Below are 24,136 nucleotides of genomic sequence, written 5' to 3' on the forward strand. Positions count from 1 at the left end.
GCTTGCATGTTTATCTGGTATTTCTTTACTTACGTGTTTCACTTTTTCCTTCCTAAACATTACATTACACTACGGGGCAGTGCCCCCTGTTCGCTATGCTCGCCAACCCCTCCTCCCCTCTATTTCTGGGGGTTGGAAGGCCCAGGCTCTGTTAGATCCAACCTCCTTCTCCCCTCCCCAGCCTCTCAGCTCCCGCCCCCAGCCTCTTGCCTCCGGGCCTCCCACTCTCCTTCCAGACTCTAGGCCCACCTCTGGAGGGGGGCAGAGCCAGGCAGCAGCATGGTCCCCAACACTCCAGGATGTAGCTGCCTCCGCCTGACCCGTTCTCGGGCCGCCACCTGCCCGGTGCTCCAGCTTTGAACATCCCCCCCCAGAAAGATTACAGCGCCAGTACCAGCTTTCTGTGGGTGTGGGGGGAGGAGGAAACCCCAAGGCCCCGCACTGGATTCAGTCTGCGGGGAAGAGTGTGCGCTGCTGTGGGGAGGGGAGCTCCATGGCCCACAACCCACCCCCCTCTTTCCATCCTCACCCCCACCTCCATCCTCCATTTCTACACCTACCACCCTCCCTAACCCCTCTCCACCCCACACTGCCTATCCCCCTTTCTCCATTCCTATGTCCCCTTCACCCCACCACCACCCTTTAGTGCACCACCTATCCCCACATACACCCTATCTCCCTTCCTAAGGAACACCTTGCCTCTCCCACGAATGGGCAACCTAACCAGCAAGGAAACAGCACCAGTAGGTTGGCAACTGCTCCGAATGCTGCTGGGTCGCCCCTTTGTGACACCTCAAGGGGTGCGGGGGGGAGGGAAATAACCCCCCCCCCCACCGCCCTACCCCTCCAACTGACTCCACACCGCTCAAGTTGGGGGGCTAAACCACCAGCCCATGTGTCACGGAGTCTGGTGTAGGGAGGAGGGGTTAGCCCCTGGCCTGTGCAGCATGGAGCCGGGAGAGGGTCGGTTCCCACCCCCACCCCACTGCTCGCCCAGTGAAGGCATTACCATTCAGGTGGTGCTGTGGGACTGGGCTAGGAGTCCCATTCACAGGAGGAGGTGGAGAGCCAACCCACCCCCTCTTCGCCTACCAGCAACCTGTAGCCAAGGGTGCACAGGGGAACACAGGCACCTCTGCAGCCTTCCAGCTACTCCAGGCTGCAGTGAGTCTCTACCTGGGGCCCGATCCTGTGATGCAGCCCCGGCTCGCTGAGAGGGAAGCGGAGGCCTCACCTCCCTCTGTTCTTCTCAAGTGGCTCCAGCTGCGACCTGAGGCACCCAGGACCGAGCAGGCAGAGGGAGGCTGCTGCCATATGCAGAGTCAGGCTGCCCTGTTTCCCAGCTGCCCACCACAGCCCAGCCCTGCCACTGCCAATTCCGATGCAGCCCGAGATGCCGCAGGATAGACAGCAACCCTGTCTGCTCCCCACAGCCCCACTTCAGGAACAAAGTAGGCAGGCTGCGCGGCCTTTCCCCAGAGCACACGGGAGGGGGAAGCTGGGAGCCAGGCAGCTCGCTGCTCCTGCCCCTGCCCACTGTGCCAGGCCTCACTGCAGCAGGCCTGACTCTCTCCCCCCAGCCACAGAGGGTGGGGCCAGGCAAGGCCAAAGCTGCAGCAGGCCTAGCTACAGGCCACATGTCTCCTGCCCTCCCCCCAACATGGGGGAGGCCACATGGCTTAGGACGGAGGGAGGAGCTGCAGGATGCAGAGTGATGCATGACATCACTCTGTCCCTCAGGAAAAACTTTGTATATAAATACAGAAAGATTGCATTAGTGGAATGTAAAAATGAAGACAATTTAGCAACTGGAAAGATGGGGTATGATCCAAGAAGTAATAGTCCTCGGCTTTGGATTGGAACAGCTGTGCATGCAGGTGGAAGGTCACTTCCTATATAACTGTTTTAAGCATTATTGAGTTGGAGACGAAATCACTACTTAACTATATGGAAAAGTAACTGTTTTGCAATTCTGATTGGCTTTGAACTTCTTTTATGTGATGTTGAGTTTCACCAGTTTTGATTTTGGATTGCAGTATTCTGTGTGATGTCATAGTGAAGCCAAAAGCAATGTTTCCATTTTAAAACTAAAGTTAACAGGTGTAATGCTAATGAGTAGTCCTGTAGCACCATAGAGACTAACCAAAATGTATTTATAGTATCATGAGTTTTCATGGGCAAAACCCACTTCCTCAGATGAGCAGAGATGTAATTAATGATGCTGTAATTAATTATGTTTAGCTATTGACCGTGACTGCCCTACTAAGAAACCATGAGAGATTCTTTGTCTCTTGAATTTTCTTATATTTAAAAAAAGCTAGGGGTCTGTGTGCCCCCTGCTCGCTACGCTCGCCAGCCCCCCTCTCTGCTGTCCTCGCCTCAGCTCTTCCCCACCTCTGGCTGTCAGGAAGGGCCTGGCCAAACCCGGTTCTCGATCGCCCCTCTTCCCGCCCTCTCACCCCGCCCCCCAGATGGTTCCAGCTCTTTCTCGCCCCTCCCCAGCTGCTGGGGAGGGAGGGCCCAGGGCTGAGGTCATCCCAGCCCTGGTTCCCCCTGCCGCTGGGTGGGGCCCAGTTGTGGTGCATCAGCCATGGCTCTTGGCTAAGGGAGTGTGTGAGGGGTACAGGGAGGGGGGGGAAGGCACGCGGCGCCCACCCCCCTGGAACACCGGAGAGGGGGAGGCCACGTGGCTTTCGCCCTCTCCCAGGAGTGGGGAGGCCGCGTGGCTCCTGCCTCCTCTGGGACAGGGAGAGAGATGCTGTGTGGCAGTTTGCAGCTTCCACTCTCGGTCAGCCAAACCACAGAGTAGAAGGGCTGAGGCAACATGCCACCCCAGCCTTATGCTCACTTGGAGGGACATGGGAGTGTGCATTTGCACCCTGCTGCGTACAGGCCTGGAGGGGCTGCAGTCGGTAGGGCTATGGACGAAGAGGCCGGTCAGCGGGGAAGCCTATCAACGGAGCTGGTAGTATAGTGAGAGGTTGGTCGGTGGGGGGAGGCATTTTCTGGGTTTGGAGTTGGGGGTGTGGCGACACAGAATGGCATGATGACATCACAGTCTTGTGCCACAGGAAAAATCTTTTTATGTATATATAGAGAAAGCTAAAAAGATCTGATGCATACAGACATGCCTATACTATTCCCTTAATTCTTGGTGGTTATAACATTATGGTCTGCTTCATAAATTTATAAAAATGGTTTTTTTTTAACTGACATTTTGGTTAATTTCACCTGGTTTGGTTTCTGTTTGTTCTAAACAGGTAGAAGAGTCAATGTGTTTATTAGCTAAGGTACAGCATTTGCATGGTTTTATTGATCTCTATAAACAACATATAGATCAACTTATGGAATGGGTATCTGTATCACATGATCATTGGAACTGCTATTCTCCAGAATTATTACAGTTAGATGTCATTGCCACTCATTCAGGTATGATTCATTAAGCAAGGTAATGGTTATCTTAGTGATTTCTTATGTTCCACAGTAATCTCCAGGCTTTCAAACATGCTGTATTTTATAACTTCAGTATTCAAAAACGTCATATGTTCATAATGCAAGAAATAGAATTAAGTTTTGAGGTATCCTAGGAGTTTTTCAGAATGTATGGTCTGCTCAGAGAATAATAAAAACACTCACTTAACACTTGAAGTTTTAGTATAATAAATCACCTTGTGTTCTTATTTTAAACTGTATGTTGTACATTTACGCCCCAATCCAATATGGCATGCAAGCATGCGCTTCATTTTAAGCTTGGTCAAAATAACCCTCCAGGTCACTAATGTCCCGTGGCCCAGCGGGGTGCTTAGGCAAGCTGCCTGCCTGCCTGCCTGCTGCTGTTCAAAGTGGTTGGTTGCTGGGGCAAACATGTCTCTGCATGCATGGCCCTTGGTGGGAGAGGGATAGTGGGTATCTGCGCACTGCCCCCATTCCCAGCACCATCCTTATATGTCTGTTGGCCAGAAACCAGCCAATGGGAGCTACAGTGACAGTCCTTGTGTGTGCAGACAGCACATGTAGACACTGTGCTGTGCAAGGAGACACATTTGCCTCAGCTGCCAGCCATTTTGAGCAGTTTATGGGGCCACAGCAGTCAGGCAAATTGCTTGAGCACCTTGCTGGGCTGCCAGTCAGAAGTTGCCTATGGTAAGTGTTGCCTGGTCAGAACTCGCACCTGGCACCCCTCCAGTACCCCAAACTCTGCCCCACATTGCAGACTTCTCCTGCACCCAAACCCTCTCCCAGAACCTGCACCACAACTCCCTCCTTCATCCAAACTCCGTCCCAGATCCTGCACCTCATCTGTTAATATATTAGGATATGTCTACACTACCACCCTAGTTCGAACTAGGGTGGTTAATGTAGTCATTCGAAGTTGCAAATGAAGCCCAGGATTTAAATATCCCGGGCTTCATTTGCATCTTGCCGGGCGCCGCCATTTTTAAATCCCCGTTAGTGCGGACTCCGTGCCCGCGGCTACACACGGCACGGAGTAGGTAGTTCGAATTAGGCTTTCTAATTCGAACTACCATTACTCCACGTGGAATGAGGTGTAACGGTAGTTTGAATTAGCCTAATTCGAACTACCTACTCCGTGCCGCGTGTAGCTGCGGGCACGGAGTCCGCACTAACAGGGATTTAAAAATGACGGTGCCCGGCAAGATGCAAATGAAGCCCGGGATATTTAAGTCCCAGGCTTCATTTGCAACTTCGAATGACTACATTAACCACCCTAGTTCGAACTAGGGTGGTAGTGTAGACATACCCTTAGAAAAATGTGGCCCATGACTATTTACCAAATTCTTGGAGTGCACCCATGCCCCACAGAAATTATTGCCCGCTCCTGGAGTAACCCCATTAAAGTCAATGAGATAGATCATATGCATGACTCTCATATACATTCTTTCATCTTTGCAGGATTGGGGCCTTAAATCACTTCTAGATAAGTGTTTCCTCTAAGCTGCATGGCAGCACAGCTTCACAGGTGATTAATCAGCCCCTGCCAGGCAGAGGCTCAGGGCTCCATGCACAGTGCTACTGACTGGGCGGGGTTGATTAATCATTGCGAAACTGTGCTGCCATGCATCTTAGAGGAAACTAGGGATCTAAGTGACTAGTCTATCAGAAAGAGGCAGCAAGGGAGGGGGAAGAAGAGGCGGGTACTGGGGGAAGCTGGCTTAAAAGCCAGTTCCCCCCAGCTCCAACTCTGTGGGAGAGAGCAGGGGTGCAGTGGCGGTGTTCCACCTTTGAAATGTACAAGAGTCCCCACTGGGGCTCTCGTACATTTCAAAGCAGAAGTACCGCATGGAGCCTGGGGCCAGTGATAGACTCAGTTTTTGAAATGCCGTGCGGCACTTCCGCCTTTGAAATATAGCAAGAGCCAGGTGGGCTCCTGCTACATTTCAAAGCAAAAGTACCCTTATTGACTAAGTGAATAGTCGATGGAATTCTATCAACTATTCAATTAGTTGATTAATTTTAACATCCCTAGAGGGAATACTGTTACTAGATACTTTTCTTAACACAGGTAGCTATTTATTTGCATGCAGCCATAAAATATTGCTTTTTGCAAGAATTTTCCTGAAAATGCATATTTTGGATAATCGCTATGGAAACTTGTATAAATAAACTCAGGCACTTTGTAAAATGGAATCTCAGTATTTTAATTGTATTTTTAAAATAACCATTTCCTTGCTCTAGCTGTTCAATTGCATAACCATTTAGCTTATCTCAATTAAAACCTGCCTCTCTCGCTCTGCAGAGCCCAACCTCTGTAAGAATTCTCCTCACTCTTAGGACTTGTCTACACATGGAGTTATTCCAGAAATAGCGTTTGCACTTTGAATTCAAAATCCTAGTTAACTTTAAAGTGTAGTCTAGTCCTTAGAGCAGGGGTGAGCAATAATTTTTAATGGGGAGCCACTCCAAGATTTTGGTAAGTGGTCAAGGACTGCACTTCTGTATATGGGGTGCAGGTCTGGGACGATGGGTGGGGTGTAGAAAGGAGCTTCGGATAGAGAACTAGGGTGTAGGAGGGAGTGTAGGGTCTGAAAGGGAATTTGGGTGAAGGAGGGGTTCTGATCTGGGGCAGGGCCTTGGGGTGCAAGAGAGGATTCTGGTCTGGGGGAGTGGTGTAGGAGGGGGTACAGAGTCTGGGAGGGAGTTGTGACTTGGAGGAGGTGGGGAGAGGGCGTACAGAGGGTTTGGCTGGTGACCTGGGGCAGGAGGGGATGGTGGTCTGGGGCAGTTGGGGGGAGAGAGGAGATGAGGTACCAGAGACAGGCTCTGTCTCTGGGAGATGCTTACCTAGGCAGCTCCCAGCCAGCAGCCCTGCAGGAACCTGAGACAGGCTTCATGCCTGTCTACTGAGCTAGCTGCTTCAAGTAGCTCTGCTCGAGAACGGGGAGGGGGAGTGAAGAAGGGAGAAAGCATCACTTGCTGCCCCTGCCTCCAACAAAATTTCTCAGCTCCTGTTAGCCAGAAACTGGCCAATGGGAGCTGAGGGATTTTTCTAGGGGGAAAGGACAGCGCTCAATGTTTCCCCATCCGTCCCTAGTGTCCATAGCAATAGGCAACCAGTCATTAAAGCGGCGTGAGCTGCTGTGTAGAGAGCGAGTCAGTGAGGTGGCTGCAGGCCGAATCCAGTGGCTAGGCAGGCCGGATTCAGCTCGCTAGCTGCCTCTTGCCCACCCCTGCCTTAGAGTAAAAAACAACTATCCAATACAAATATTGAAAGGCCAACAATCTGTCTCCTTTCATTTATTTACAGAACTTCTGGACATTTGTCTGTTTTGCTTAATGAAAAATAAATCATAAACTGTCTGGGCAAATATTTTGGCTTTCACCCATAGTGGTGATATGCTCTTGTCTGTGTTTTCTGTCTTGTCTGAAACAACAGCGCCTAGTATGATTCCCATTTTCTTTTCATTTCCATATATAATGTGGCATTTAATCAATTTAATGAGGATTACTCCTTTCCAGTCCCTCTTTTTAAAAAAAAATTGCAAAAATTTGAATCTGTTTTGAAATAAGTGATGTAGATTATGTTGTTTATTCTCCATATATTTAACTTGCTATTATCAAAACATGATTTAATGGCATTGTTTTAAAAATACCTCAAGTCTAGCATAGAGTAATGCACCTGAATAATTGCTACAAAAATAAAACCTTACTTGGCATGGATATTTACCAAGTTGTATTTTATGGCCTATGTTGTTTAAGTCTAGACATCTGAAATTATTATTTTGTTCCAGGTTTGAGACAGTACTCTTTCAGACTCTAAGTGGTGTTGATCTTCTTTTGGAATCTGAATACTTTATTCAGACAATTCTTCATGTTACAGAATGTTGTTGTTGTCACTCGTATCACAGTGAAAATGTAACTGGTACTTTGCTTGTGATGCTTTTGTTTTAAATGTGACCTATACAGAACAAGAATAGATTGATTCTGACATAATGAAAAAAGTTTTGTTTTGTTTTGTTTTTTTAACTTTCCAAAGTGTTTTCTTCTTATCTTGGCATTAGAAATATCAGCTATTTTTGAGCCTGTGTTTGCTAGAGTATTCATTGATTGGAAAATCATTAGGATAAACACCCATAAAAAACTAAAACCTGAACTGGTGCTATGGGAAAGTGGATTTTAGTCAGACTGATTACAATCCTTTGACTAAAATAACATTAATGAAAGCAGACAAACAAACTCCTGATAATCACTTGGCCATGGTCTACATTAGGAAGTTATTTTGAAATAACCCCCCTTATTTTGAAATAATAAGCAGACCATCCACTCTACCAAGCCCATTATTTTGAAATAACGGGCTGGTTATTTAGAAATCTGTACTTCTGCTTTCCTCAGGGAATAAGCTTATTTTAAAATAGTTATTTTGGGAGTTATTTCAAATTTAGTTATTTTGAAATAATTTCCTGGTGTAGAAATGCTCTTGGAAAAGAGCTCTAGTTAAAGATTCTGATACCCCTATCCATTCAGGTACGGTTGAGGGAGCTCTCACTGCAGTTCTCTAGTTCTGCAAACACAAAGAAGGGAAGACTAAGGTCTTTTCTACACTTAGGGTACGTCTAAATTGCAACTCTATTTCAAAATAACTAGCGCTATTCCGAAATAACTTCGTCGTGTCTACACAGCAGGCAGTTATTTTGAAATAGTGTGAAAATACTGTCAAGCTAGAGGACTTCTTACTCCAACTCCCGTAACCCTCATTGTACGAGGAGTAAGGGAAGTCAGAGGAAAAGTGTTCTATTTCAAAATAAGTGCTGTGTAGACACTCCCTATTTAGAAATAAGCTATTTTGAAATAAGCTACACAATGGACGTTGCTCAATCTGCATAGCTTATTTCAAGTTAAGCCCTGCAGTAAAGACGCATCCTTAAATGCTACAGCAGCACAGAGGCATCACTGCAGTGCTTCAGTGTAGACATTACCTATACTGATGGGAGAGTTTCTCCTATTGGCATTGGTAGAACCATTACGTCCCTGATCCAGCACCCTGAGCAGGACCTGAGCAGTCTGAACAACAGAGTTTGCCAAACTAGGGGAGGTTAAGGCTCCTCTCCTGGCTATTGGCCCTGCTCCCCGTCACGGGCCCACTACCCCCAGCCCTGCCAGGCCTATGATCCAAGCGTGCTGACCCTGGCTGGGGCTGCGTTCTTGCTACACTATTACGTATTAGCCGGGGCTACACTCCCCACTATGCCAGCCCAGTCTGGGGCTATGCTGCCAGTCCCCATTGACCAGTGCTGTGCTCCCTGCCATCGGCCCCAGCCAGGGCTGATCTCCCCACGATCATCCCCGCCCCTGAACGTGGCAATCTGGGCCTCTCTGGTCCAGCAACATCCATGGTCCGAAAGGATTATTAAACCAGGCCCAGATTTTAGTGATTAAACCTGTAATCCACTTTCCTAAGAGGCAATACCTAGGTCAATGGAAGAATCCTTCCATCAACCTTCTACTGTCTACAGAGGGACTTTGGTCAGCTTAACTATGCCGTTTAAAGGTATGGATTTTTCACAGTCCTCATTGATGTAGATAAACAGACCTAATTTTCTAGTGTAGTGCAAGTCTTAGTATTTCTGAAGTGAATGTAGATGCAAAGGATAGAATTCTTTTGAAGAAAAAGACCAAAACCTTTAGCGTCTCAATCATTACAGTGAAGGAAAAAAATAGCCTTTTGAGGAGGACATCTTTAAAAATTGTCCGCTCCTGTGTTTGCATAGTATATAGGAGTGAAGAATAGATTTACGTAAACTCCCATTTTGAAATTTTACAGTATTAACAGACTAGAAAATTAATTTGAAAAGTATGAACTTATTTTAAATAGAATAGCAAACTAAAACATTCATAACAATCTTCAACATGCAAAAAGCCTGAGATAAGATAGAAAAGAAAAGAAATAGCACTCCTGTAATTGTTCTGTCAAATGTTTTGGGGCTGACCATCCTGAACAATCCCTATTATATAAACATTTTGGAGATAGGAGATATTAAGGACCTTCTTGATTTCTGAAAAGGAGGGCCTTCAGGTAAGAGGGGACTCTGTTTGGGGTCCTGGGTTGAAATCACAGCCCGGTTGAATTCATATATAGTATGATCAATGAATTCAAATCTGCATGTCTACGCTACAGTTAAATGCCCACCACAAACTCAGGTTTGCAGGATGTGGGCTACAGTGCTGTTTCATCACTCTACCTGCTAGGTTGGCCATGCATGCCCGAGCAGCTCACCCTCAAGCTCTGAAGGTGGGGGAGAAGGCTTCTTCTCCAAAGCAGAGTACCACTTGGCTAATAGCCAATCTATAACCAGTCTTCTGCTCTGTCTTCTTCAGAGCAATGTAAAACAAAATACAACCCATCCTGCAAATAGTCTGAATCAAATACAGATTAAAACCTACTGGAAGTTTACAACCAGTCAGTAGTGGCTTGGTCATGCTATCTGCTTAAAGCCCTCCCTGCAGTTCACCTCATTCTTACAAATAAATCAGGATAGTTAACATGCTCCATCTGCTTCCTGGCTTTGGAGTTTTAACCCTCGCTGTTCCAGTGGGGAGCAGAAGAGCTTTCTAACATAAAAAACAACAAATGGTCTGGTAGCACTTTATAGACTAACAAAACATGCACAGCCCACTTCTTCAGCCCACAAAAGCTCATGATACCATCTACATGTTATGTTAGTCTATAAAGTGCTACTAGACCATTTGTTGTTTTTTCTGTACAGACTAACTCAGCTACCCTCTGAAACTTTCTAACGTAGTTACACTTCTGTCTCACTCAGAACTCTGACAGCTGTGATAGTTATTTTGGAAGGACTGATGCAGCACACAAAGTTAAATTGATGTTGGATTCTTGGTCCATCAAGCCTTTGTGGCAGCACGGGATCAGGCCAAAAGGCAAACTACTGATATGGCCAGCTGTTTGGCTAAGCATTGAAGAAGAAAAGAAGTTGACCTCACAGATTTTGCTAGATTTATATGCTAAACATTTAAATGTAAGATTAAAATAAATGAATATTTAGTACAAATCCAACAAGATTTAAACATTTATTTTTTAGGTCCTGTAATAGGTGAGGCCCTTCAGGATTTCATTCTCGTCCTTAAGACATGTCTTCAGCCAACCAAAGATCCATCAATGCGCTTAAAGCTTTTCACTATATTATCACAGTTGCTCCAGAAAGCAAATGAGACCATCAACTCTCAGGGGTAAGTACAGCTCGGTTTTCATATATACAATCTGAACAATACAATATTATTCACAAATCAAGTTCATGATCACTAATCCTCCATTAATATTTGAACCATGTACTGCAGGTCTCAGATATTTTTACTGTCATTTTATGTAAGCCTGCTCAGGAGAGTTTGGCATAACACAGAAGTAAAAAAGTCTGAGCTCTATCCACAGCAACTCTCCCGTCTTTGCTATCATGCCACAGCAGCACTAATGGTTGGACAGTGGTGGGAGAGCTTGGTTTTGTTGTTTTTATAAACAACAAAACTAACAACTACTGGAGAAGGACTATGGTAACTGAGAGCTAAGATGAGAATTTCAGTGTTTTTCTGACTGACTGTTATAAGCAATGACTATAGATTTATTTATCAATGTAAAATTTAACAGAAAAACCAAAAAGAGATGTCCTCCATTTCATTATAAAAGCTACATTCTAGCCTGGTGTGTTTAAAATTCAGTGAACTAAATACTCACTAACTAAGGGCTTATGCCTACACGTGATGACTAAGGTTGAAGGTATCCTGTTTTAACTTTTTCGTTACTGCTTTCACATGAAAGCATAACAAATAGTTTATAGGCTGACATCCTCCAATGCGATCTATGAAATGGGGAATCCTGATGTTCACTGATCCCACAGATCCCATTGTAGGATTAGGGCCAGTGTGATTAAGACATCATTTGATAATACCTTTCTTTTTTAACTGAAAGTTTTTAAGATGTGTTTCTAAACATCTGTGCCCACATTAAATATTAACACCATTCTGGGGCCTTAACAAGGGCATAGGCCCTATTGACTGTGGGACTGCGTTGGTGTTGCTTCCCACCCTGTACTCAGGGCCTGGGTTTTGAAGGGTGCTGCTGGCCATTTATTTCCAGGCCTGAGCCCAGGTCAGGGACCCAAGACTCAAGCAGCTGGCTTATACCCCCAAATAAATCCATCTTACTCTGTATAAAAGTTTTACACGGAGAAAGCTAATAAAACTTGCTCTCTTTATCAAGAAGAGAGATGCACAATGGTTGTTCCTCCCTCCCAGGTAACAATTACACTGGGTTTGATAAGAAACAAAAGTGTTTCTATTAAGTATAAAAATAGGATTTAAGCGATTGCAAGTGAAAACAGACAGATCCAAGTCAGTTACTAAACCAAAATAAACAAAACATGCCAATTAAGCCTAATAAACTAAGAAACTTGTTACACGCAAATTCTTATCCTAACAGTAGTTCTAATTATATTTTTTCACCATCAAAGCATCCTCCTGTCTTGAGCCTGATCCTCTCCTCTGTTCAGTCTTAAATGTTTCAAGCAGGCGTCTTGAATGATCAGTTGAGGTCTCCTGGCATCTTATTGTTTGGTTTGTCACCTTTATATCCCCTTTGCTGAAGGTGAGAATTCTTTGTGTTCAGCTCAGACTTTTCTCACCTTGAGTGGAAAGGTACAAGATCCAAAATGTATTCCAGTATCAGGTGGCCTGGCAGAACCAACCACAGTCCAGGCTTACAGAAAAAACAAAACCATTCATAGATTGTAACTTGAGCACCAGGCCATTAAAGTCCTGAAGTACCAGTAGTGGCTCTCACTGCAAATTTTAGATCAATAAACAGGTTTACACTTCATATATCTGAGTCCACATTCAAGAATGATAGTTGCACAGAAATAGAATATACACATTCAGCAGTTAAAAACTTTAAAAATGATGTTACATGATGCATTTTGCCTAAAAATGTCTTTGAGTTATGCATATTCATATTCATAAGCCAATTTTCTTAAAGCATGCAGGGGTTGTGATACTGGGGTCAGCAGCCTTGCTATGATCTTGGACCACTGGTAACATTCAGTCAGAGGTGTAGTTCCAGTTGGGCCATTTTTCTTACTTGGCACATGCTTCAGAATGCGCTGGACTGCTGGATCCAGTATAAGTACTACCTGGCATCTTGGTCTTGGTCTACACTAGGACTTTATTTTGAATTAGCCTTCCTCCCTTCCCCCTCAGTTTAATTTATAAGCTGAGTGTCCACACTTATTTTGAAATGACAGGCCATGAAATTTGAACTCTGTACTCCTGCTTTTCATCAGGAGTAACACTACAGTAAACTTCCGATAATCCGGCACCTTTAGGACCCAGGGGGTGCCGGACTATCAGAAGGGGGGGGCTATGAGAGGGGTGGGGTGGGAGGGATGCCACCCCAGACACCTCATAGCCCCCCCTTCCGATAGTCCGGCTTTGCCCCAGGTGTCCCTGATTCAGCCGCTTCTGGTCAGTTTCAGCAGCGGCTGAATCGGGGACGTCTGCAGCAGAGCAGCTGGAGTGCTGCCTGGTTGGTCTGGTAGTGCCGACCGTTGGCACGGCGAGACCAACCCGGCAGCACCCCAGCTGCTCTTGGGGACGCCTGGGGCAGAGCAGCTGGGGTGCTGCCGGGTTGGTCCCGCAGCACCACTCCTCGGCGCTACTGGACCAACCCCACAGTGCCCCAGCTTCTCTGCCCCAGGTGTCCCCAAGTCAGCCGCTGCTGATACTGATCAGCATCTGACTCCAGGAAGCCTGGGGGGCTGCCGGGTTGGTCCCACAGCGCCGAGGTGCGTCGCTACTGGACCAACCCGGGAGCACTCCAGCTGCTCTGCCCCAGGTGTCCCCAAGTCAGCCGCTGCTGAAACTGATCAGTGGCTGACTCCAGGAAGCTGGAGGCAGAGCTGCTCTGCCCCGGGCTTCCTGGAGTCAGCCGCTGGTCAGTCTCAACAGCAGCTGAATCCAGACACCTGGGACAGAGCAGCTGGGGTGCTGCGGGGTTGGTCCAGTCGCGCCGCACCTCGGCGCTGCGGGGACCAACCCGGCAGCACCCCAGCTGCTCTGTCCCAGGTGTACCCAAGTCAGCTGCTGCTGAACCTGATAAGGGGCTGATTCCAGGAAGCCGGGGCAGAGCAGCTCTCCCTCGGGCTTCCTGGAGTCTGCCGCTGGTCAGTTTCAGCAGCGGCTGAATGGAGACAGCTGGGGTGCTGCCGGGTTGGTCCCGCAGCCCCGAGGGGCAGCGCTACGGGACCTACCCGGCAGCACTCCAGCTGCTCTGTCCCCGACTTGCCCAATTCAGCCACTGGTCAGTTTTAGCAGCGGCTGAATCGGGGAAGATGGGGGCAGAGCAGCTCCAATGGTCTGGCTGCCCGGAGCACTTCCGGGTTCCTGTTGGTGCCGGACCATCAGGAGTGCCGGACCATCAGATGCCGGACCATCGGAGTTTTACTGTAATTCCAAAATAGTTATTTCAAAATAACAGCAGTGGGGATACTCTGGTGCCGCTATTTTAAAATTATTATTCCTCAGTGCTTCCTGAGGCTTAAAGGAACTATAATAGAGCCTGTCTTGGACTAATTTTGAGGCTTCTCCATAGTGTGCACACGCTAGTTCAAATTTGTTAAATCGGGAGTTAAATTGAATTTACTAATTTCAACATAGTTTGCTAGCGTAGACATGGCCTTAGAGGGGTCTGTCTACAGCCATCAAGCATCCATCAAGCATAAGGCCTTGGTCAATGTCTCAGGCTGATGACATACCTGTATCTTCCCCTCTCCGGGAATGATCTGGATAAATTGCTCTCCTGTAACTTTCTCAGCCACTGCACCTCAGTTTGCATATTCGGTTGGAGTTAGCACCAGCAGTATTTCTTGAGTTTCTGAGCCTCTATCTGCGGTGGACCACTGTCTTCTCACATTTTGTTAAAGATGAATACAGCATATTAATATTTTTATAAAGCAAATTTCAGTTGAATTTGCTTATTACAATTCTGTAATAGAAAATGAAGAAAGGGAATAATTCTGAAAAAGTATTAAAATATTTGACATCTAAAGAAAATGAGGGTAGAGCATAACTGCATATATAAAATGGAAATACAAATTTCTTTACTCTGTAACAGCACTTTGAGAGCAACTGGTAACTGCTATGTAAGAGCTAAGTATTTTATGGACATAGAACCACGTTAGTTGTTTTATAAAAAGTGAAGGCAAATTCACAAATTAGTAAATTCTATCAAAAAGGAGGGCGGGAGAAATCTCATTGTATGGAAATAGTTCATATTTAGACATTCGCTTGTACAGATGTGATTGTGAGATTTCAGCAATGTATAAACTACAGGTTGAACCTCCTTAGTCCAGCCCCCTTGGGACCTGACTGGTCCTGGATGAGGGATTTTTCCGGACTAGGGGAGGTCATTTTGGACCCCTGCCACTGGCCCCCCAGCCCAGCCGCTGGCCTCCCAGCCAGCTCCTCATCTCATGCTGCCCTGGGCGGCCCTACCATCAGTTCCCTGTGGGCAGCCAACTGCCCTGCCAACCCCTTACTGCTGGCCCTCCACTGGGACTCTGTGGTCCTGTAACATCCATGCCAGACCATGAATGATGCTGTACGAAAGAATCCCAGTTAAAAGAGTTTCAACCTGTACATTCTTACTGTTGTGCATACACCAGTGAAAATGCATAAATACAATGTATCATTGTAGATGTAACCATAGAGAGTCCATTGTTTGAACAACTTACTTCATCCTAGAAAATGGTGTTTACTTTCTTGTAGTCATATAACATCATTCATTATGCAAAAATAATTTTCTTCTTATTACACACTTTAATAGTTCAGATTGACATGTTCTAATTACCTTATTAAGAGCTCTTGTGTGGCCATTTCATTTTGCCTAAAAGTCTTATAATATTAGCCTTGATTTGCCTCACTGATACCAAATACAAGGCATGTTTGACGGAATTATTCAGAGAGAATATGCCATTATACTAAGTATGAAAGGAGTCTATCTCTATATTTTGACAGATTTTCTTTAACTGCTTAGAGAAGGCCTTCCCAAAAATGCTAAAGTATCTAAGGGCCACTTAGCATAGACCACCTTAGAGCTAAAAGGAAATGTATAGTAATAATGGGCTATACTCAGAACTTTCCTAGTAACCTGTTGTGTAGGAAATGACCATTATCTTTTGAAAAAACTTTATAAATGCATTAAAATATATCAATTGTGGAAACTGTAAATCAAAGGTTTTTGTCAGATATTAATTTGATTTTAGAGGTTCTGATCTCTCTTTTATTACTGATTCTTAAGTGCCACCTGCTGGGCAAAAAGCAGAAATGGGAACGTAGTCTTTCCTGTCTCTAATTCCGATTTGCTATTCTAAACTGAAACAGATTTAAAAAAAAAAGCTGTATGGATTTTATCATATAGAACATACAGATTTCCAATTTTAATGTACAGAAAACTAGAGAATCAGTGTACTAGAGAATTCATGCCTAACACATTAGCTATTCAGATTATTTAAATCAACTCTCCATATTGTAGTCCAGGTCTCTGCAAAAAAAATTCAGAAAATACCAGACACCTAAAATGTCCAGTACTTTCTGATTTTTTTTCCCCGGACAGGAGGCAAAAATTCTGAGCTGTCCAGCTCAATACGAAGGCAGCCTGGCAACCCTAGTGCTTACTGGGTTCCGCAGGGGAGCTTTCTGGCCCCACGCAGGGAGGCAAGATGGCGGGCGGCTGCCAGCAGCCTGTTAAGGCCAAAAAGCCTCACCACATGTTTTTTAAAGGGGCCACGCTGTTTTGTGGGTTTTTTCCAGTGTTTTTTTCTGAAACCATCTAGCAACCCTAAGCAATCTATGGCTCTCGAGCTAAATATGGGTCATTATGGAACCAAATATGGCTCTTTTGTCATTCCCAAAATACATGTAACTTTTGAAATTAAAATGAAAATTAATTCAAAATTTTAAAAATGTGTAAGTACTCATGTAGCTTGAATGTGTGCATGAACCTGAATTTGACCAGTTATGATATGTGAAATGTGTGAAAAGATGCAGCAGTAGAAGTCCTATTATATAAAGTCTGTGAGTATAGTGTTTCATTTATGCTATTATTAATCATCATGATAATTATCAATAATATTAAGTTGTATATTTTCAGTCATGCAAATGGACATTCTTATATGGCTCTTTGTTGACCACTTGTTCTTAATTTTGATGTAGTTAGTCTCTTTGGTTTGAAAAGGTTGCTGACCCCTGTACTAGTCATATTATACCTAACTGATAAGGCCTTTTCTATAATGGTTCTTTATCCATCTAGTAAGAACCAACAGTAATAGTTACATTTTTGAGACAAAAAATCACTACCAATCCCTGTTGGACTGATAGGCCACAAAGGAACTCTATTACACTTTTTCTTAAAATATTTGGGGACTGGTGGTTGTCACAGACATCTGCATACTATGTTCCTCCAATCCATGTCATGTCTTTATAGGAGTCACTTACTTCACCCTGAAGCCAAAAGGACTTTGGGGGAGGTCAGCAGCAACGTGGGAGGATGGGGAGGAAAAGAGGGAGGCTAGTGTCCAAAGTCTATATATTTTATACTCAATTTAAAATGAGGATTGTTTTATCTGGAATTAGATGGGTAATTGGGTATAGTTGTTTAACTTTGCAGCAGATTTGGGGTACGTTTAGACTACAGGCTTTTGTGGACAGAGGCTTTGTCAACAGTATCTGTCGACAAATATTTGTCAACAGATACTGTCAACAAAGCTTCTGTCGACAAAGAACATCTAGACTACAGCCAGTTCTGTGGACAAAGAAAGCCGCTTTTTCGACAGAGAGTCTAGACGCTCTCTTTTGAAAAATCACAGTGTGGCTGCAATAACACCTTTTGTCGACAGAGCTCTGTCAACAAAAGGCGTTATTCCTTGTAGAATGAGGTTTACCGCCGTGGACAAAACTGCCGCGTTCTGTCAATTTACTGTCGACAGAACGCGGTGGTAGTGTAGATGCAGGAATAGTTTTGACGACAAAAGTCCACTTTTGTTGACAAAACCCTGTAGTCTAGATACACCCTTGGGTATTTTGGCCACTTATTCAACAGGAATGAATGGTTAACTCTTGTTCATGATCAAAGGTATCCAACACACAAGCATGTTGACATCCCCAGTGTTCAAAACAAATAGAAAATCTTACAAAGCTCTCTTCCTAGAGAGAGTAGCTTCTGAGACAAAGAAAAATTGAATATTTCCAATTTGGATTCAGTATAATATCAGTAATATGGGTCTCATCAATAGCAAATACACTTCTCAGTTTATATAACATCTTTCATTGGATTATCTCAAGGGGCTGCACAAATTTTAATGAACTTGCTTGGCACTTGCATGAGTTGGGCCTTTATGATCTCCACAGTTGGTGAATTCAGACGCACAGAAGGTTAACAGCTTACAAAATTTACACAGCAAGTCATTGGCAATCTGAACTGGAAGAAGTCCGGACTCCCCTTTCACTGAATATATTATTTGTTTGAAGTCCAGATATTTAGCTGAAAAAAGTTAAGCAATTAAGACCATAAGAACAGCCACACTAGGTCAGAGCAAAGGTCCATCCATGCTATTAATATATATTATAATAATAATGGATACAAATGTTTAATAGTTATGCTTTGTTCTTCCTTATTTTTCCTAACTTCTTTCCAGGCTTTGAATCTCTTTGCCTCTTTCTCATGATCTTTTTTTTTCTTTAGGAAGTTTCTTAGCTATCTTGAGATTGTAATAAAAGACATATTGGCTCCTAATCTGCAGTGGCATGCTGGAAGAACAGCAGCTGCCATCCGCACTACAGCTGTATCATGCCTTTGGGCTCTTATTTACGGTGAAATGCTTTCACCTAAAGAGGTAAGCTTCCTCTTTCCCAACAAATGTACTTCAAAGCCTAGGCAGGAAAATAAAAGACATACATAGTAAACAAAAACTTGTCCTTTAAAAATACTCCTTTTTAAAATGTGATGTTTTAAGATGTTGGCAATATTGTTGTATCCATGTTGGTCCCAGGATATGATGGTGAGTGAATATCTTTTAGTGGAACTACTTCTGTAGGTAGAAGGGCAAGCTGTTGAGCTTCACAGAGATCTTCCTCAAGCCAGGTGAAGGTAACCCCAGAGGCACAGCTAAATATAAGGGGAACAGATTGGTAAGCAATAAGGAGTTCACATTCATTATAGAAGCCCACTTAAAATTAACACCTCTGCAGACTTAGTGGAAAGGAGCATAATAGTCAACAGGGTATTTTACAGATTGTTGTAATGAGCCATAAAACCAGAGTCTTTCTTAAGTCCATGATTTTCAGTGTCCAGTAGAGTTATGAATTTAAGTTCCCAGGCTTGTCTTTTTGAAGATGTTTTGTAGGTTTTCTTTGAGGATGAGGACTAGGGTATAAAATATGGAGTAATCACTTTGTGAAAAGTATTCACCCACTGATGACAGGGTGTTTTGTCTCTTATTTTCCTATATGAGTTCATTTGAGACCATAGTGATTGATTGTTTCACCCACATAATTGTTTTGGGGACATCTGAAGCACTGGCTGAAGTACACCATATGTTAGGATAGACATTTGTAGGACCCATGATTTTGAAAAATGTATGGTCTTTCAAAAGAGGGATGGGGGGGGTATTGATCTTTGTAGCAGTGGAAATATGGCTGCAGAATTTATTCTGTTATTCAGGCAGTTTGGTGACACTTTGGCTTCTTGTGTCCTAGTCTGTGGGGAACTTGCTTCGGATGCTGAACTTGGTGAAGTGGGGGCATTGGAGATTTGGAAAAGGATTATTTCAGGAAGTGGGTCCCACCAAGTATGGGTTGTAATTGGTTTGACCCTGTATGGCTTCAGTGTAAAGTAACCCAAGAAATATATTATCTGTAGCCAGGTACTCAGTTACCACAGAATATATTCCAAGCAGAAAGTCTTGGATAAACATCTTAACGCACTCGAAACTACCTTCACTAAACAAGGACATTCTACAAGAGAAGTAGATAACATCAGGGAATGGGCCACCCAAATAAAAGAGAAGCTGCTTCACTTCAGAAACCTCCTCCAACCTCATAACCCTAGTTGTCAACCCATACTGGAACCCTTAAGATTATCATCAAAGAATTACAGCCTATACTCGATAGGCACAACATCCTGAAAGAAATCTTTACTAAACCCCCTCTTCTGGCCTTCAGACACCCTTCTCCCGAGCTCCCCACAGACCAGGACACAAAAAGTCAAAGTAACCCCAGATCTTGCCTAAACAATAGATGCAAAATCTGCAGACATCTCTCCTCTGCTACAAAGATCAGTATCCACCCCCCAACACACCTTTCAAGATTCTAGGTTTCTACCATCCCTATCAACACATGTGGATACCTCATCCTGTGCATCTAATGGGTCTCAGTAACAACTTACAGGTGAAACAAAATAATCACTATGCTAGCGAGTGAACTCAGAAAAATAATAGAAAACAAAAATACTCTATGACTTGTGGGTGAATACGAAGGAAAGGGAGCAGGTTTAGGCAAAGTTTCATCGAGGTCCAAGTGACATCTTTGGATCATATGGATTTTTCTTATATTATTCACTGTAAGATGAAGATGGTTATGGTGCAGGTCACATTGAGAAAATTGTGGGCCACAGTTAAACTACTGATCTCCTAACATCCCTCCCTTATTCTGCTTAACATTTAATTAACTATAAAGAAAAGTGGCATTAAAAGTGATATTAATACTACTTAACTTCGGAGGAAGAGGTGTTTCTGTGACAAGCCCTGATTCAGCAAATTGCTTAAGTACAGGCTTAACTTTACATGCGAAAGCACTCTCACTGACTTTGAAGGGACTCTTTGCATGCTTAAGGTCTTGCTCAAGGGTGGGCAAAAGGGCCTCCGTGGGCCGAATTCGACCCACCAAACAGGTGGATCCAGCCCACAGAGGTCCTGCTGCTTCCCCACCCCAGGCCAATTAGGACCTGGGGGCAGGGGAGCGTGTGAAGCTTCCTCCCACCCTGTGAGCAGCATGCAGTGCATTGAAGTGCTGCACACTGCTCGCAGGGCAGGAGGAGACATCATGCGCTCCCGCGCCCCCAAGCCCTGATTGGCTTGGGGGCAGGAGGAGCATGCAAAGTTTCCACCCCCTTGCCCCCCACCCTGTGAGGCGCGCACGGCACTTCAAAGTGCTGTACACTCGTGCAGGGCAGGAGCAGGGCGAGGGAAGCTTTGTGCAGCAATCAGGGCCTGGGAGCTGCGTGAAGCTTCCTTCCCCTGTCTCAGCCCTGCAAGGAGTGCACAGCACTTTAAAGTGCCACACGCTGCTCACAGGGTGAAAGCAGGCTTCCCATGCTTTCCCTGCCCCAGGCCAATCAAGGCCTGGGGGCAGGAGAGTGTGTGAAGCCTATTCCCACCCTGCCAAGGGTATGGGGGAAAGGGAAGGGAGGGGACAAAGGCATCCCCCACCTCCAGACCAGTTATGGTCTGAGGGTGGGGAAGCCCAGAAGCATTCTGACCCCACCCCTTCTGGATTAGGCCACACCCTTTCTGGCCTGGCCCGCGGACACTTCAAAAATTTTTGAAATGGCCCCCGGCCAAAAATGTTTTGCTGCATCAAGACCTTTGTACCTTCCTACAATAATGTGCAGTACAGAATATCTGTATATTACAAAGATAAAAATATAAAATGCAGCTGCAGGAATACTGCATGACAAAGGATTGTATTTTAAAATTTTCATTTAGAGCATGAGTGTTATCTACTAGGTACAAACATAATCATCTCCAAAATATGGAATTTTTATGAAAATGATTTAAAAATACACAAAAGCAAGTTAAACATATGCCTTGCCCCTTACACAACATTCAATTGCATGTTTCCCCATAAGTGTTCATTACAGGACCGGCCTGATAATCTATTTTCATTCACCATACTAAATTGAATGCAAAAAATAAAACAACTCAAATGCAATATTATTATAAATATTAGTTGGTAATTCGTTTTTCAAAAATGATATTAAAGCAGATAGCATCTCTGTCAGAGATTCTAAGTTAAAGTAACTCGTACACTTATTGCAGGTGACTGAAAGGCTACTATTTTAATATTTTTTTATTCATTGTAGATTTTTAAACTGGAAGATGCACTGATGCATCAGATAATTGCCACATTGGATGAAGATTCTAAAATGACTCGAGTAATGGCTTGCCGTATTGTCAATGTTTTTTTAAACATCTGTGGGAAGCAGTTTGATGTAGAAAAACTCAACAACATTTATCCTGGTATGAATTTTTTTTAAATGCTGTTAATGAATCTTCCTTATAGAGGAGATGTCAGCAACTCCATAGCTAATATTGCTTTTTCACCTTAATCTGGGCTGTAGTGTCTTTGAGGATGTAAAATAATGTGACTGGTGATTAGTCGTACAGGCTGGCCCTCAGGCTTTTTTCACAATCTGCCTAGCCCTTCTGCAGTTTCACTTGACGTTAGTAAAGATGGAAACACTAGTGGTAGAATAGGAGGTAGTCTTTTTTTTTTATCACTGTGTCATTGTACCTCAGTTCTGGGCCAGCATGAGGCCTGTATGTGGCCTACATGAAATTGAAATAATACATAGCTTAGGTATGTGAATGACTAGTTGACTATTCAATAAGCAAATGCTTATTGGATAGTTGAGTCAACTAGTCACTTCCCCCCTCCTTTGCTGCCTCTATCAGAAAGGGGGGGAGGCGAAGCAGAGAGGGTACTTCAAAGTGGCGGTGCCACGTGGAGCCCAGGATCATCAGCAGGGGAGTCCACGGGTCCACGAGGCACTGCCATTTTGAAACTCTGTGGGGAGCACAGGGCCAGTGGGGACTGCTTTCATTGCTGAAGTGTAGCAACAGCGCTAGGGCTGTTGCTACACTTCAAAGGCAGAGGCATCCTATCGATTAATCGAATAGTCAAGGCAAATTGCATCAACTATACAATTAATCAATTACTCAAAATTTAACATCCCTAACATAGCTCTTGTGTTGGTCCTCTACATAGAGGGGTTATCCTGAGTGAGCAGTTTGCTTTCCTGTTCATTCATTCTTTCACTGTCCTGTACACATGCACTATCTAAAGAAGGCTCTTTCTGCATTCTTTTATCTGGTATTTTATCAGCATTTCTTGATAAACTTTCCCCTCTAATAATTTTATAAACATAAAAACTTTGGAAAGAGGCTGTACAGTTTTATGCATTTGACAGCATTTTTGTTTCACAGGATGCACTATTAATGTCCAAGTCTTTGAAGGATCAAGATGTGCTTAATTTTATCAGCTTTAAATATTCTCACCTGCAGTCACTGGGATAAGTTAGGGTGTGTAAAGTGAAGTGCAAGCATAAAATTTTTGCAGAATCAGTCTGAAGTATCATAGTGCTATTGTGTGTTTGACCACTAGATGGAACCTTTCTCTATAATATCCTCTTCTCAAAACTTGCCTGTTCCTCATCTGCATCATTCCCAGCTTAGATTGCATGAAGTAGTGTGCATGTTAACTATAGTGCAGGTGAAACACAGTTACATTATGCAAACAGTAGCTATGCTCTGCTTCTTGCCAGTGCTGTTCAGAATCATACTGACAACACACTGTGATGTCATGCTATAAATAGACTCTACTTCAAAGAGCAATGGTAGTAATGTTCTATATAGACACACATGTAGATTTACATGCAAAAAAATGGATAATTTTGCATTTGGATTTTCTATAGCACACATCCATATAGTATCTAAGTGCTGAACAGAGTGGTTATCAGGGGAGTGGGTATCAGGAATGGTGATTTTAAATGTCTCTTTCCCAAGTGGGGCACCACAGTTGTAATGTGTTTGCCACATAGCACAGCAAGAAACTAGCAACTCATTTTATAGGCATAAGTAATCAGTATTGTCACTGAACAATTATCAAAGGATTTCCTCTTCACATCGTACTGGAATCCGTGAGTGTAGTACAGGTGGGACCTCCCTGGTCCAACACCCTCAGGACCGTAATGGTCCCAAACGACAGAGTTTTCCAGACCTGGCTCCCTGCCCAGCTTTTGTGGCCCTGCATGCCACCACAGGCCCGCTGCCCCCAGCCCTGCTAGGGCTGCGCTCCCCAGCGCACTGACTCCGGCTGGGGCTGTGCACTCACCACACTGGGAGTAGGCTCTACTGCCTCTCGCCCAGCTGGGGCTATACTCCCAGCTATGCCATCACAACCAGGACTGTGCTGCCAGTCTTTGATGGACACTCTGCTGCCAGCCACATAGGGCTGTGCTCCCCCGTTGTGCTGGCTCTGCTGCTGCCAGGGCTGTGCTTGGAGAGGGGAAGGGGGGCAGGCTGTGTGCCCTGCCTCCAGCCCCAGTGTGGACTGTGCTCCCCACCACACTGGCTCTGCTACCGCTAGGCTGTGCTCCCCACCACCAGCCCAGACCATGATTCTGGCCAATGGGGGATCTCTAGTCCAGCAATATCCATGGTCCTTCCAGACCACAGATGTTGCCGGACCAGAGAGTCCCAGATTTTGGAGGTGCAACCTGTACCTCAACCCTGTACAAGTTTAGATCATTTCAAACTCATACTAATTTAACATACAATATTTT

General features: G+C 44.6%; 1 protein-coding gene across 1 annotated transcript in view; it reads left to right on the top strand.

The window, feature by feature from the left end:
• The window catches only part of DNAAF5 (dynein axonemal assembly factor 5), a 64,886-nt gene that overhangs the window by 36,371 nt on the left and 4,379 nt on the right, over positions 1-24,136 (top strand). The window contains exons 8-11 of the mRNA XM_075899536.1: positions 3,261-3,429; positions 10,557-10,704; positions 18,260-18,410; positions 21,656-21,812. Coding sequence (XP_075755651.1) covers positions 3,261-3,429; positions 10,557-10,704; positions 18,260-18,410; positions 21,656-21,812 — 625 coding nt within the window. The remainder of the gene's footprint in view (positions 1-3,260; positions 3,430-10,556; positions 10,705-18,259; positions 18,411-21,655; positions 21,813-24,136) is intronic.

The sequence above is a fragment of the Pelodiscus sinensis genome, chromosome 16 (assembly GCF_049634645.1).
Source record: "Pelodiscus sinensis isolate JC-2024 chromosome 16, ASM4963464v1, whole genome shotgun sequence".
Lineage (NCBI taxonomy): Eukaryota > Metazoa > Chordata > Testudines > Trionychidae > Pelodiscus > Pelodiscus sinensis.